This window comes from Nannospalax galili, unplaced genomic scaffold, assembly GCF_000622305.1.
Source record: "Nannospalax galili isolate Female #2095 unplaced genomic scaffold, S.galili_v1.0 scaffold120, whole genome shotgun sequence".
In the NCBI taxonomy this organism is placed as follows: Eukaryota; Metazoa; Chordata; class Mammalia; order Rodentia; family Spalacidae; genus Nannospalax; species Nannospalax galili.
In genome coordinates, this window is record NW_008350324.1 from 1,085,363 (window position 1) to 1,101,191 (window position 15,829).

The 15,829-nt window shown below is 47.5% G+C and overlaps 1 protein-coding gene across 4 annotated transcripts in view; it reads right to left on the reverse strand.

Moving 5' to 3' along the window:
* Window positions 1-620: 620 nt before the first annotated feature.
* Rnft2 (ring finger protein, transmembrane 2) overlaps window positions 621-15,829 on the reverse strand; it is a 69,952-nt gene continuing 54,743 nt past the window's right edge. For 2 of the 4 annotated variants that reach the window (XM_008847457.3, XM_008847459.3), the window contains 4 exons: window positions 12,769-12,918; window positions 11,941-12,006; window positions 11,690-11,791; window positions 621-3,821 (listed from right to left, as the gene is read on the reverse strand). In XM_008847457.3, coding sequence (XP_008845679.1) covers window positions 3,687-3,821; window positions 11,690-11,791; window positions 11,941-12,006; window positions 12,769-12,918 — 453 coding nt within the window. In that variant the 3' untranslated portion in view covers window positions 621-3,686. The remainder of the gene's footprint in view (window positions 3,822-11,689; window positions 11,792-11,940; window positions 12,007-12,768; window positions 12,919-15,829) is intronic. The other 2 variants (XR_003851794.1, XM_008847461.3) reach the window with 2 other exon arrangements.

Below are 15,829 nucleotides of genomic sequence, written 5' to 3' on the forward strand. Positions count from 1 at the left end.
ACACAACCTGGAGATCCCCAGAGGTCCCTGTTAATTCAAAATCAAGGCCTCAATGATGTGTTGTCATGAGTACAAAAGTCACAGTGTGGCACAATCTCAGATGCAACTTACACTTGAACCCCCTACCTTGGATGATGCTGGAGGGGTCCTCCTCGGAAGCCACAATCTAGTGCCCTTTCCTCTCCTGGCTTGAGTGTGTGTGTATTAATATGTGCATGTGTGTGCACATGGAGGCCAGAGGTCAACATCATGTGTCTTCCTCTCTTGTTTGCCACTTTATTTGGTGAGACAGTGTTGCTCACTGAAACTGGTGTTCATTGATCGGCTAGGTTGTCTGGCCAGCAAGTGCCTGTCTCCCCTGTCCTGCACAGACATCCCGCCATGCCCGGCTTTTTAGTGGGTTCTGGGGATATGAGCCCAGGTTCTCATGCTTGTGTGGCAAGTACTTTGCCCACTGAGCATCTCTGCAGCCTATCATCTTTCTTTTATTCCCTCCCTGGCATCTCCAGAGAGAACCTCTCCTACCCATCACTAGCACTTCAGCAGACTCTGCATGGGGCCAGTGCTACTCATCAGACTCAAAATTGGCTTCAAGAGCATGAATGAGCTGTCAGTACAAGTTACATCAACAGGGGAGGTTTACTGGCAGAAGGTTGTCAAACACATCAAAGGCAGCCATTTGCCCTGGAGCAGAAGTACTGCAGACCCCAGACCCCATTTCCTCCTCAGCAATGGGGTGTCCTCCAGGCTTCGCATCTGTGTCATCTTACTCATTGAAGGTGGTGGCTCTGTTACACTCAGGTACAAAGCAGGCCTTTCTTCGTCCCATATACATTAAAAAATATTTATCTTTATTTTTTAAGTTATGTATATGTGTATGTGTGTGTGCCTGATTTGTGCAGGTGCCCACAGAGGTCAGAAGAGGGCACTGATCTCCTGGAGCTGGGTGATTACAGGCAAGTGTGAACTGCCCAACCTGGGTGCTGGGAGGCAAATTTGGATCCTCTGGAAGAGCAGCCAGTGCTCTTAACTGGCTCCCTCTTCAGCTCCCCTTCCCCCCACTTAACTCTTCTCAAGTTCTCATACGTGAGTATTGAGGACTGAGGAGAACTTGAGTCTGAGAACAGGATCCTGAAACAGATGTTCCACTCGTCCTGCTGATTACAAAGGACTCAGGCCAACACAGGAGAACGGTGCTGTTCTCCCAGGGACATTTGGCTGCTTCTGTGAAAACGATGGGGAATTCACAAAGCCTGGTGTTTATGAAACTGCCTTAGCCACTGCCCTCCCCACCCCACCCCAGGACAGAAGCAAAGGCTTCTGATCCAGAAGAAACTCCTTATTGGACATTCCCCCAAAGGGTAGGAAACAAATAACTAGACTCTTGAAGTGCATCATCTCTCCTCCCCCAAGGAGCAGCCCCCAGCTGTGACATTCTTTAGAGGATCATTATTATATACAAAAATGTTAGAAAAAAAATTGGGACTAGCATGATGGTGAAACCACTGGAGCACCCATCATTAACCTACATTGTTTGTTTCCCTTTTGAAAAGGAGTTTCATGTAGCACAGGCTGGCCTGGAGCTTGTATGTGGCCAAGGAGTGACCTTGAATTTCTGATCCTCCTGCTTTCATCTCCCAAGTGCTGACATTAAAGGTGTGCACCCCTGTGCCCAGTTCATGTAATGCTGGTGATGAAACCCAGTGTTTCATGCATGCTAAGCAAGTGCTCTACCAAATGATATATATGTGCAGCTCTGTTGTTAATTTCCTTGGTCCCAGAAAGTACGCAGTAGGTCTTGCCACCCATTGATGGCTGCAGAGACTTCTCAAAGTCATGCAGTTTGAATCAGGTTCCAGATCTGACTCCTGATAGCTCGATCTGTCTGCTCCATCCCACGCCACACTTCTGTGAGGTTTTCCCAGCCCCAATCTCTCCACGATAATGACAGCATCTTCGGGCAAAGCAATCTCTGATAAAAATCAGTTATGGTTAAGTACTACTGCTTCTTGTAGGTCCTCCCTGAAGGCAGAGAGAACAGAGCAGCCCTTTCCTCCCTCTTCCTCTTTGATTATCCAGGCAAGTAGGATTGTTTAACACCACAACCATTGCCATAGTAACGGAGCTTGAAGGACGCAGTGGTGCCCTGGAAGGAGAGTCTTGCTGGGTACCAGGAACGAGTCAGGAAGGCCAAGCAAAGGAAGGAATCCTGTAGAGCTGATGCAGGGGGTTACCTGACTTGATTCTACTGAGGGGAGGGAGATGGCAGCAAGTCCTGCCCCCCACCCCAATATATCCCTGGGCTTGCATGCTAGCCACACACTGTTTTCTTTGTGATGTGGCTGGCGCCAGCCTGTTGTACTAAGATGGATAAGGGAACAAGATTGGGACAGGGTAAAGCAGGCAGGATTCCAGAGGCATCTGTATGGTCACCTGTACTATCTCATTCCAGGTTTTCAAGGAGGGAGTTTCCCAGGGGGAGAAGCAGCCCTGTCTTAGCGACTACAGAAGTGGACTGCATCTGGGTGTCTCCGTTTCCAGTGTTCCCTGTGGTCCCTTCTCAGGTGTTTGGTTAAAGACATAAAGGACTTTTTTCAAAGACTCTGGAAAGACTGTTGTTTCTCTGAGCTAATTACCTCACCAGAGAGAGGGAGGGGAAGGATTGTTACTGTGCTGCATGCCATCTGTAGCAGGGATTATCCCTTTAGCTTCCCACCCCCCACTCTCCCCTGGGAGTCAGCCATGTCCACAAGAGCTGTGCACAGGCCTGAGACATCAGTGAGGTAGAGGATGGATGAGAAGGAGAAAAGAAATGACAGAGGCCCAATGCCATGCACTTCTGGACCAAGCTTCTAGGTACCCAAACGGGACTGAGTATCCTCAGCAAGACCCAGGAAAAGAGAAATCTTGAGAGTAGTCTTTTCATGGCTCTGATCACAATTAGACTTCAGCAGCCAGTGTACTCAGCACAGTCCTCCTCTGACATGCTGTGTGCCTGCCTGCCCTGGTCACTGATGTTAGGCCAGGGAGTGATGTCAGAACCACCTCTCTGTTTTTAACAAGCCAGCTCTGCTGGTTCCCATCCCCACAGCATCAGCACCAGCCAATGCGGGAGTCTCATCTGCCTTTACCAGCTAGGTGACCTCACCAAGCTGCACACCTGTTTCATCCCTGTCAAAGGGAAGGGAGGATGAGAGTACCCTCATCCCAGGGCTGTTTTGGAGGCCACACCAGCAGGATGCTTGGGCTTCCTGGTGCTATACATTCCTGTAGGTAAGTGGCAGGGCCATGTTTGCATTTGAAGATCTCCCCAGTGGCTCTCATTTGCAGGCCTGGGCTGGGTGCTGAGAGCTTCCCTACCTAGTGTAAAGCATCTAGTACCAGCAGCTGGAACCAGGTTAAACAAGGGGAGAACTTCAGGTATGACCAATTTCTGGACTTAGAGGGGATAATCACTTACCTGCAGGGAGGCCAAACCTTAGAAGGGGTCCCTTTCTAACAGGACAGGATGCACGTACTGCATCCCAGGGTAATGAGGAAGGTATTGGTATGGAGGTCTGGGGGCTTCAAGTGGAGGTGCTGGAAGGCAGGACCAAAGTGCTGGAGGCTGTTTTCCAGGCATTCATAGGGCTGGGCTCAGCAGCACTTGGCCCTCACACATTTCCTTAGACACCTCGGTGTTCAGCTTAGTACACCTGGAAGTGTGCCGACGTGGCCCCATCCTTCCAGCAGCGCAGGGTATCCACAGCAACCGAGCGACAGAGCGGGCAGGTGCGCTCTCGGTCCAGCCACAGGCAGAGACACTCCTCACAGAACACGTGCTGCAGGGATAGTAGTGAGGACTGTGATATAAGAGCTGGGGGACACAGTAACAAACAAATTTTCCTAGAGCTTTCGTTCCAGGAGAGGAGATAACCGACCCCATCATGTCTAAAATACATAGATGTCAGTAGCATGTGCTCTGGTGGAGAGGCAGAGAGAAGGCCTGGGAAAGCTCCCCTGAGAAATGGTGTGTTATTCAGGTGAGCAGTGAGCTGGGAGACACTTTGGAGGAAAAGCACACCTGGCAGAGCACTTTGACAGCATGTGCAAAGGCCCTGAGGCCAGAATGTATGGTTGACCTGGAGGGGCAGGGGCTGCTGAGAGAGGGAATGAGGTCAGAGACTGTGAGGGACCCCATGAGCCACTGAGGACTTGGGCACTTTTCATTTGGTAGTGTTGTTTCTTTGAGACAGACTGTCCTAGAACTCATTACGAACCCAAAGTTGACCTTGAACTTGTGGCTGATCCTCCTGCCTCAGCCTCCAGGGTGTTGGCATTACAGGTATGAACTGTAGCCCAGGGTGGCTTTTAGTTTGGGAGAAGTAAAGGAGCCATGGCAAGGCTTTGAGCAGAGGATTGACCTGGTAAGATCTGGATTTTTTTTCTTGAGACAGGATCTCATGTATCCCAGACTGGCCTTAAATTCACTGTGTAGCTAAGGATGACCTTGAACTCCTGATCCCCCTGCCTCCACCTTCCAAGTGCTAGAACTATAGATGTGTACCATCATGCCTGGTTTATGCAGTATTGGGGAATGAACCCAGGCAAGTATTCTACCATCTGAGCTACATCTCCAGTTTCTATTTGCTTGTTAGGTTGAGAACACGCTGGCTAACACAGGTCCCCACACAGGCTATACAAGCTGGATAAGTGACTTAACCTCCCTGTGACTCAGTTTCTTTATCTGTAGAATAGGAGTAGTAACCCCTTTTAGCATGTTTAGCTGACATATTAAAATGACTTAGACAAGTCAACCGAACACAGCCTATGGTTTCTAATGGGCTCCTGGGGGAAGGGGGTGCCAGCTAGGTGTCAGTCTCCACGAGAGCGGTGACAGCAGTGGCTGTCCCACTGTCTAGCCCCAAGTGCTGCTATGGGTGAGAATGAATGTGAATCAGGACAGGATATTAGGGTGAGGCTCAGAGCCTCCTCAGCAGAGGATAGATGGGCAGAGTCTGGTGCCAAGCGAAGAAGTTCAAGGAACCAAGTTCACCAGGGCCCTAGCCAAGAAGTTCATGACCCTGAGTCCACAGCTGTCCACCTTTGGAGAGAGGGGAAGACATGTGGCAGAGGGATGGAAGACTTTTCCCAGCCTGAATGTGAAGGGTGTGTGTGTGGGGGTGAGCAGGGCAGGAATTCGAGCCAGGATTGGAGTCGGGTGAGAAGTACAGGGCTGGGGACCCCATCTGTACTCCAGTCCCACCTGCAATCTGCATTGTGCTCAGAGTCTCAGAACAGGTGGCAAGAGAGTGAGACATGAGCCCCCCAACCACAGAAGCCAGACTCGGGTCCTGGTGAGCTAAGCTAAGGAAGCAGCGAGCCTGGAGCAGATGGACAGATGCGATGACAGGCAGGAGCAGGGACACTGCATCCACACTGCCAATGAATGCTACATAGTATGAGATCACATCTCACTGATCAGAAAGACTCAGAGGGGGACGCCATGGCCCAATGACACACAGTAGGTAGGTGGTGGGACTGGAATTTAACCTCAGGAATATGGCTATCTCAGCCTGTGGGGTCCCGTCCTGGGATTCACCTTGTGGTTCCCCACCCCTGAGAAATGGCTGCATTTGGTGCATCGCTCTAATCAGGATACTACAGTCATGGGAGTCACTTCTGGGATTTGGTTTCAAAGACTCTGACCGCTTTCTTGCTGGCATTTTAAGTTTCTCACAGGCTGTCTCCATTGACTCCAGCTTGGCGGGAAAGCCACAGTAGCTTCTGGGCACATCAGTCAGCAAAGAACTGGGACCTTCAGTCCTACAGCCCATAAGCAGCTGAATTGGCTCATAACAATATCATAGAGCTGGGAAGTGGGTGCTCCTCAAGGTGGGTTGGTGGGAGACCCTGGCTGTTACCTTGTGAGTCACCCAGAAGAGGACATGGCGAAGCCTGGATTCTTGGCCCATGGGAACTAGATCATAGATGTTTGTAGCTTTACCATTCAGTTTTAGGATAATTTGTTATATAGCAGCAGTAGCTGTTTCAAAAAGTGCCCAACTCTATAGCAAAACCCATTGCTCATTATGTTCTATTGTATGCAGTGGGGGAAGTGAGGTTAGAAACACTTGATCTGGTAAAATGACACTACTCAAAATGTGACTATTGTAAGTTGGGACAAACAGATGGATAGATGGATGGACGGACAGACCGACGGACATGGACACGGACACACACACACACACACATGGAGGGAGGAAGCAGGGAGAGAGAGGAAAGGAGGGAGCGGGGGAGGAGAGGGCAGGGGGAAGAGAGCATGGAAAGGGTGTGCGGTGTGTGTGTATGTGTGTGTGTGTGTGTGTGTGTGTGTGTGTGTGTAGAGAGAGAGAGAGAGAGGGAGAGAGAGAGAGATTCTTCAATCACACAATAAAGCAAGCCGTGTCCAGACGTGAATTAAAACACTGTCAATATTGGTGTGACATAACATGTTTTTAAAAACCCATACACCACTACATATATCATCCTATATAAATGCATTAAGAAATCCATGCCTGCCCAGTTCTACTCTTGAGAGGCTGATGGCCTAGGTGGCCAGTGTCACCATGAACTGCATTGCTTGGGTTTGCAAAGTTAGGACTTAGGACATGTTGGTGCTCAGTAAGTACCCAGCACATAAGGGAATGGATGCAGCAGGAAGAGCAGGTGTTCAGAGCTGGATCCCAGCCCAGCCATTCCCTCATGCTGAGGAGGCTGTGAGCACTGGTTTCATTGAGTAGAGTACAGCACTTCCCAAAGTTTTCCAGGAAAAGCATGCTAATTGTTCAGTGTGGCCTTTAGGACACTCTAGGCAAGAGGTTGGGACTTGTGGAAAGAACAGAGGCAATAGCGCTAGAGGCCCTGAGTTTGAATCCTGATTCTGTACAAGGAGAAAGTACCTTGGACAAATGTGTCTTTGCCTTTCTAAGCCTGAGTCTGCTCTGTTAAACACGGCTCTTCCCTCTCCTGGGTGTCTAAGGATGGAGAAGGATACAACTCCCAAAGGATCAAGTGTGAACAAAATCAATGTGTGTCAGTGTTCTCTTCCCTTGTTGAGTGTTCATATCATACAGCACTCAGCCAAACTCACAGTGGTCAAGACTCTGAGAGTGCTTTGTTCTCTAAATACACTCTGATCTTTGGCAATGGAGTCCTTCAAAAAAACCAAGTTTCTGATTTTGTGTTCAACAGTACCTTCCCCTGATAATCCCTGTGTCCTGGTGGAGGCACATGACAAACTTGTGGAGACACTAACTGGACAGTCATCTGAGCTGGGCTCCAGCCTCTGGGCACACTCACTGCCTGACTAGCTTCCACTGATAATCTTTCCAGGGCCCCATCTCAAGGGGTAGATTGAGGGTAGAGGGAGTGATGTGCTGAGGTCCACTGGATAACTCTTTGAAGGAGAGACAGGATGTAGTTTTAGCCTGGTAGGTTCTTTATCCATCTATCCATCTACCCACCCACCCATCCTTCCATCTACCCATCCACTTATATTCATCCATCCAACAATCTATATTCATCCATCCATCCATCCATCTACCATATCAGTCCATCCATTATCTATCTATTCATCCACCCATCTACCCACCCATCCATCATCCATCTATCCATCATCCATCCATCCATCCATCCATCCATCCAATCTTGGGGCTCACCCATCCATCCATATCATCTATCCACCCATATCATCCCTTATATCCACCCACCTATATCCTTCTATCCACCTACCCATTCATCCATCCATTTATATCCATCTATCCATCCACCCATATGCATGCATCCATCCATCCACCCACCTACCCATCTATCCACTCATATCCATCCATCCATCCATCCATATCCATCTATTTTTGTCTATCAATCCATTGACCCATCTATTTATCCACCCTTTCACCCACCTAATCATATCTGTCCATCCATTAATCTATCCATCTACCAGTCTATCTGTTTGTCTCTATCTATCTATCTATCTATCTATCTATCTATCTATCTGTCTTTCTATCCATCCATCTATCTATCTTCTACTATCTATCCATTATCCAATCCATCCATCTATCCATCCATCCCACCGCTTCACCCACCTAATATTTATTGTGTCAGCACTCTGGTTCTGCTGCTAAACAAAACAGACAGGGTCTTCATTCCCAAGCTGCTTGCAGTTTGGCTGAGAGAACACAGATCTTGCACAACTTTACTCAATGAACTATCTAAGTAACAACTAGAAAAAAAAAGCTCTATGATGAAAATCCACAGCAGTTTATGAGATCATGATAGTGAGGAACATGAGTCTGCAGAAGCAAAACTGGGGAAAACTTCCTTGACGTGACATTTGAGCTCATTCATTCATGTATTCAGTGAAGTAAGTAAGGCCTTTTCTCCTGAGCAAGTCACCTCTGCCTTCCAGGCTCAGCGAACAGTGGGAGAGCAAGGTTGAGATGTGGGCTCAGTCTGATAATGTTTGTGGTCTTCAACCACTGTGTGTGGCTGTCACTCCTAGATCTGGAACAAAGGCATCTTGCCCATGCCCTTCCAAGAATTTCTAATCCACCTGTGGGAAGATGTGGTGGTGTTGCAGTAGAGGAGACAGATTGAGGCTCAGGGAGATTGCCAGGAAAGAAAGACTTTCACCTTGACATCATGTTCAAATAATCTCTGCAACAGAGAAGGAAATACAGATGGCTCCAAAGCAGGAGAAAAGATATTCAGCTGTGCTCATAATTAGGGGAATGCAAATGAAATCAGAGCTGAGATAGCGCTTGTCACCTGTCAGATTGGCAAAGCTCACGGAGAGGCTTGGTAACGCTGTGTGCTGGCGAGGGCGTGAGCAAGAGTCTGGGTCACACTGCGCAGGGAGTGAAAACACTCTCTTTATGGAGGGCAATTTAGCAAGATCTGTCAAAACCGTGGACCCTCTGACCCAGTAATCCCACCACTAGGAATTCACACTACCAAGAGTTCGTGTGTACAAGCACACACAGGAGACGGAATGCTTGCCTGCAACAGCTAATGTATATTGAACCCGATCATGGGCCACATGAAGCTTTGAGTCTCTACTTCTAATCAACATCACGGGCTCAGGTAGGCACAATTCATCTCTCCATTTCAGAATCTTTGTGACAGCTATCTTTGTAGTCACAAAAGATGCTGAGTGCTCGGCTTCTCAGTGCAGAAATGCTTAAACAAATGATGGTCCACCCATAAAATGTCACTCTCCACAGCTATGATTGCTCTCTAAGAGTTGTAAGTACAAGGGCCCTGAGCCCCGAGACTATGACTCAGGTTTGTTTTTTCAAGATGTATAAATGTGTATGTTTGGATACATATATACAGAGACATAAACAAGTGTGTATGCATGATGTATGTTTAACATGTATTTAAATTACATAACATGTCTTTGACAAACTATAAAGGAAGCTGGTAACAGTGATTGCTTGTGAGTATCAGCAAGGGGCTAAAGAAGCCTGTCACTACTCTTGGTATAGCTTCTAAAATCATTTCCTTTTCACATTTATTTACTTAATGTGTGGGAGTATGTGTGCACATGTATTCACAAGGTACCAAGGTGCACGTGTGGAGATCAGAGGACAACTTTTGAGAGTCGGTTCTCTCTTTCATGTGGGTTCTGGGGACTGAACTCAGGTCATCAGACTTGGCAGCAAGCACCTTTACATGTTAGGCCATCTCATCGGCCCCTATCTTTGTGTATCTTGCAATTTCTTTTCTTAAATAAACTTTTTATTTTTAAATAATTTTAAACTTACAGAAAAGTGAAAAGACAGTGTCACCCAGGCTCAGTTTCCTCTCACGTGACTGCATGCATGCCTGAAGGACGTTTGTAAAAGTTAAGAGAACTGGGTTGGTACATGACTATTAATGAAACTCTAGGCTTGTTTAGGTTTCATGAAGCTATTGCAGTCCTTGAATCTCCCTCTGTCCCAGGATCCAATCCAGGCTATGAATTGTATTCAATTGCCAGGTTTCCTTTTTGAATTTTGACTCATGCAAATGGATTGCCATTTTTTTTTTTTTTTGAGACAGGTTTTGATATGTAGGATTTGGTCTTCAACTATTGGAGATTCTCCTACCTCTGGTCCTCCAGTGCTGGGGACACAGGCATGTACCGCCATACCCAGCTATATTGTCTGTGAGTTCAAGGCCAGCCTGGTCTACATAGTGAGTTCCAGCACAGCTGGGGCTACAGGGAGACCCTGTCTCAAAAGACCGAAAAAAAAAAAAAAAAAAAAAAAAGAAATACCATTAAGGGGTAGAAAGGCAGCTCAGTTGGTAGAGTGTTTGCCTAGTATGCATGAGGCCCTAGTTTCTACCCCCAGCACCGCATAAACACCTGTAATTCCAGAAGTAGAGGCAGGAGGATTAGAAGTTCAAGGCCATCCTTAGCTGTTTAAAGTCAGCCTGGGCTACATGAGAAGTCTCAAAAAAACAAAACAAAACAAAACAAAAAAACCCAAAAGAAGACTGAGAGAACATAAGAACAAGCTCCTTTAAAGTCTTCAAACAGCAATAACAATTTTTTTTTTTTTTTTTGCTAATGCTAAAAGTGGACCCCACCTCCTACCCCATCTTCCGAGGGTGTTAGGGGGACCATCTGCCTTTCTTCCCATTCCTTCTGGAACCCAGGCTTATGCCTCCTGCAAAGAGCCTCTGCAGCCTGGAGTGCATCACTCTCTGCCTGGTCTCTGGGGACACTGCGTGAATCTCTCTTACATAGCCTGCCTTGTTTCATAGTTATGTATGTATGCGTCTGAGTCCCTAAGGAGACCGCAAGTTTCCAGAGGGACAGGCTCTGTGTGTCCTCTGCCTCTCTGCTCAACTCTGATCACATGCTCTGACCCAGTTCATATTTGCTGAGTTGACACCTCGTCCCTGATGTCAGGAGAAAGATGAGAGACAGTTAGGGAGTTGAAAGGGACCCATAGGCACTTACCACAGTGGCTTGGTGACCCCTGACTCACTATGCTGAAAATAATAAGGATGATGCTGGCAACTTCTGTGGCTGAGCCTTGTAGGTTTAGCTCTCTGCTTAGATAATCTCATTTAATTGTAGTCAGAGCTGTATGCAGTAGGGAATATTATGCCCCACTAGGGGGTCAAGAATGTGATTAGAAGCCAGATGTGGTGGTACACACCTGTGATCTCAGCACTGGGAGGTAGAGGTAGGAGGATCCTAAGTTTAAGCATGACCTGAGCTATATTGCAAGACCCTGTCTCAAAATAATGACAAATACAATGCTTCTAGGCTCTGGAGGTGCCGTTCAGTGTATATTCATGTTTAGCATTAGCAGGGACTCTAGGTTCAACTCACTGCACTGAAAGTTTTAAAAGGCAATGTGGTTGGGATTCATACTCAGGGCCATCTGATATTATATCACTCTAAAATGGCGCCTCTACATTTTACCAACAATTAGGAGGCTCAGGAAGGTAAAGCAACCTTCCCTAGGTCACCCAGCTAGTAAGAGGCAGAGCTGATTTGAACCTGGGTCTGCCTCCAGCTTTGACCAGGTTGCCCCCAAAGACCCATGCTGGAGTCCTGAGCTATGTTCACAGGACAGGCTTCTCCTGGAGCAGGGTCCCACTGAGGCCTCAGCCTCCGAGGTGGAGAGGCCCTCTGTTGCAGCCTCAGTGCCCAAGAGCTCCACCAGCTTACCTGGCACAGAAGAATCAGAGGCTCACGGAACTCAGCCTGGCAGATGGCGCAGATGGCACCAGCTTCCGTGCACTGCTGCCCAGTGGCTCGGACCCCGTAATTCTGTTTGAAGAAGCCGGAAAGGGAAAGACAAACACACCTAAGAGCTCTAGAGGGAGCAGCACAGCACCTGTGGGGCAGGAAGGGGCTGCTGCTGGCTCCAGCTTTTGGTTCCCAGGACCCCTGAGGCAGGACCCCTGAGGTGTCCTTACCTGGGAGGTGCAGAGAAGCTTCAGCGCTTTCCTCACTCCACCTATACGACCACAGATGTCGAACGACTAAGGAAGAACAGAGCAATGGCTGAGGAATGTACAGGGATCTCCTGTGGCCCCAGAACAATTTCCTGTAGCCTCCACCTTTGTCTTTGATTCAGATAATTTTCAGGAAATTTCCCATTGGTATCAGTTTTGCCTGACTTTTGTCTCCATACCTAGGTTGGATAGGTACAGAGCATATATCCTGCTTCCCTGCCCCCACAAGCCCAGGGCAGGCATTGCTAATTAATCACAGCACTCCACATCTGAGCCTAGCCAGTGCCTGTACTCTTTCCAGCCACTGCTAGGTGATCTCAGTGAGCAGGATAAGCCCATAGCTGACCCTGCATGGATTGCCTGCTGTTCTTGTTGCAAGGAAGGAAAGAGAACACACTAATTCTTCCTAGACCCTTAAAGCTAGAAACAGAGGAGGGAGAGAGGCAAGAGAGAGAATGAGAATTGACTTTTAGGGGCCAGTGAGATGGCTTAGTGGGAGGCCTGCCTAGTGTATGCAAGACCCTAGGTTCAATTCTCAGCACTTAGGAAGAGAGAGAGACAGAAAGAGAGCAAGAAAGAGGGAGAAAGGAAAAAAGAAAAAAGGAAGAAAGCAAGCAAGAAGAGAGATGGAGAGAAGGAAGAAGAAGGAAGGAAGGTTAGTGTTAGTTCTGTCAGTGAAATATACCTGTTTAAGACAGACGAGGTTACTGTGGCTAGCCCTGGCCCCTCAGGAGCCCCTCATGCCTGGCCCAGACTTGGGCCAGCTCTCTAGCCCCAGGGTCTTCTCACCTTGCACAGACTGTAGAGAACAATCAGAACCCCTCCCAGGAAGTAGCTGTTGGAGGAATCATCCCCCATAATGTATTTGTACCACAGCTGGATGGGAACTAGCGATCGGAACAGCTGGCTCAGCTCCTCGATGACCAGATAGAATTTTCCCTGCAGCCACACAAGAGCATCAATTAGTATTAGCAGTAAAGACCTCGAGAGGGCAGAGCTGGGGCCAGGCCATAACGACAGTCCAGGTCACAGGCAGGCCATTAATCAACTTTGCAAATCACTCAGGCTGGCTCTAATGGGGACTGATGTGGCCAGGGAGACATGGCTCCTGCCTGAGCCACCACCTATCGCCCAAAGTGCTAGGATCACGTCAGTGTGTGTGTGTGTGTGTGTGTGTGTGTGTGTGTGTGTGTGTGTAGAAATGATACACTTTGGGTAGCAGTAGGGTGTGGTCACTATCTGACTTGGTGAGTATGGAGGGCAGAGGACAGTCACTGTCTCCACCAACACCACCCAAGAGGGTCGACTCAGGTACTACAGGACAGCTACAGGGCAAGGATGGCCTGGTGTTCACTTCTGCAGTTCCATCGCCTGTGGCCTCTGAGGGACCTAGATGACACTGGGGGAAAGATCTGGATGTGGGGCCTCACACTATCTGGAGTTGAGTCTCAACATAGTCACAAGCATCAGTTTTCTTACTTGTGGATGAGAATCCCTTTTCCTACTAACCATGGGGTTACTCTGAGGATTAAAAGAAATGAGTGGAAAGAACACCTAGCCCAGCACCTAGCCCAGCACCTAGCTCAGAGTCTAGCACCTGCTACAAGTCCTGATTCTTTTCTTCCCTTTGGCCTGGCCTTGGACAAGTTCTGTAAGCTGTCTGTGGCCTGTGCTATGAAAGGGAGATGAAAGTAACCTCTCCTCATGGAGTCTAATAAAGGTAAACACTGACCTGATGTGGGACCCCCAAAGCCTCTCTGAGAGAAATGCAAACAGGTCCACAAATGGGACATGTTCTCAGCAGCTGTAGTCACAAGATCCCCCATCTGGAAACACACAACTGCTAATGGCTGGATTAGCCATTGTTCAGGCAATGTTCATAAAGTAGGAGGCCACTCAGCTGTGATAATGAACAAATGACTGGGATTTTCATCAATGTGGGCATCACATGGTCTGGAGGACGGTTGTTCTGGGGACATGGCTCAGTGCTTAAGCGTTTGTTATACAAGCCTGAGGCCCCAAGTTTAGATCCCCTGCACCCACATAAAAGGTGAGGAGGGATGGCAACACACCTGTAATCTAGTGCTGAGGAGGCAGAGGCAGGAGATCCCTGGGGGAAACTGGCTAGCCAGACTAGCCAGAATCTGCAAGCTCTGGATTCAGTGAAAGATCCTGCCTCAATAAACAAAGCAACTGAGAGAGCCATGTGACATCAACCTGGGGCCTCCACATGCACGAACACATCTGTGCATGCAGACACACATGCCCACATACATGTGAGCATGTACATAACACACATACATGATTCTACATTACATAATTCTTTTAAAAAATATTTTATTATTTTTATTTTATGTGTATCAGTGTATTGTCTGCATGTATATAAGTGCACCCGTGTTGTGCAGTGCCCACAAACGTCAGAAGAAGGCGTCAGATTCTTGGAACTGGAGTTACAGGAGGTTGTTAGCTACAGGTGAGTGCTGGGAATCAAACCTGGGTCCTCTGCAAGAGCAGTCAGCACTCTTAACTGCTGAGTCATCTCTCCAGCCTCTACATTACATAATTCTTGTTCATATGAAGTCTAAGAATAGGTAACATTAAGCTAGGGTGATAGAGACCAGACTGGTGGTTGTCCAGCATGAGGAGTAGGAGGATGGGACTCTTAAGTGGCATCAGAGCATTATGGGAAATGGCAGAGGGGCTCTATCATTGATTGAGATGGTGCTTACTGGGGGTGTGTGGTCACTCACTAAAACCTACAGAAATATATGCTGCAAATCGAGTGCATTTTACTATATGTAAATCATGCTTGTGTAAGGCTGGTTAAACATATACAAACAGTCCTGCCGCAAACCTCCACAACCTTAAAAAATGTGAGTGAGCTTTGCATTTGTAATTCTTTTAATAAAATAATCAGGGATTTGTGCAAATATGTGCCAAGAGGAGGGGTCACTGGCATAATCTTTGTAACAGCAAAAGAAGTCACAAATGAAGTATACAAGAGGAGGTCTGACTACGTTAGAGATCCGCGAGGGAAGGCCACATGACCATGAAAGATTGTCCTGAAAAACAGCAGCTTTGTGGTGGAAAGACCAAACACACCACACAAACCACATATCCCATTAGCCAAACGATCAAAGTTAGCACACCCAATAATGAGTCATCCTAACACTGTGAACCTTGGGATTCGACGTGCTAAGGACATAATCACTTCGGTGGTCCTTAACAGAACTATCAGAAAACAAGAGGCAAGTTCGACTGTCCAGCACTCTTCAAAGTTAGCTGTGGTCAAAGTAAAAAAAACCAAGGTGTCGGGAGCTATTAATCCATTATGTACATTGAGCTGTGGCAGGCTTGTTTACTGAGTTTGTGTTTTGCACACCAGTACCTAATCTGCCAAGTCAGGAGGAATGTGTTTATATGGTGGAGCTCAAAACATGTATTTGACCGCTCCTTGACCCTCAGATACAGGTGGGAAAGACAGCTGTTGAAATTGAGTTAAGATCTCCGATGTTCTGTATAAAAAGGCGGAGCTAAAATAAACCGGGGCTGCAGTCTCTACTGACAGCCCTCCCAAGTATCTTTTCTGTCTCTTGTTTTTTCTTTCAATCCTCACTCCCCCTTTCAGGTACTGTCCGTTTTGGCCGGCTGGCACCGGCACCAAGGCATCGCCAGACAGAAGGTTAAAGACACACGATAAGTTGACGTGACATGTGAACTTGAATTCTTTTTATTTAAATTATTATTGTTTAATTTTATTGGAAAAAAACTCAAAAATAAAAAATTTCTGCATTTCATTCGTGTGTGTGTGTGTGTGTGTCTTGAGTGGGGGTCAGAGAACAGCTCAGAG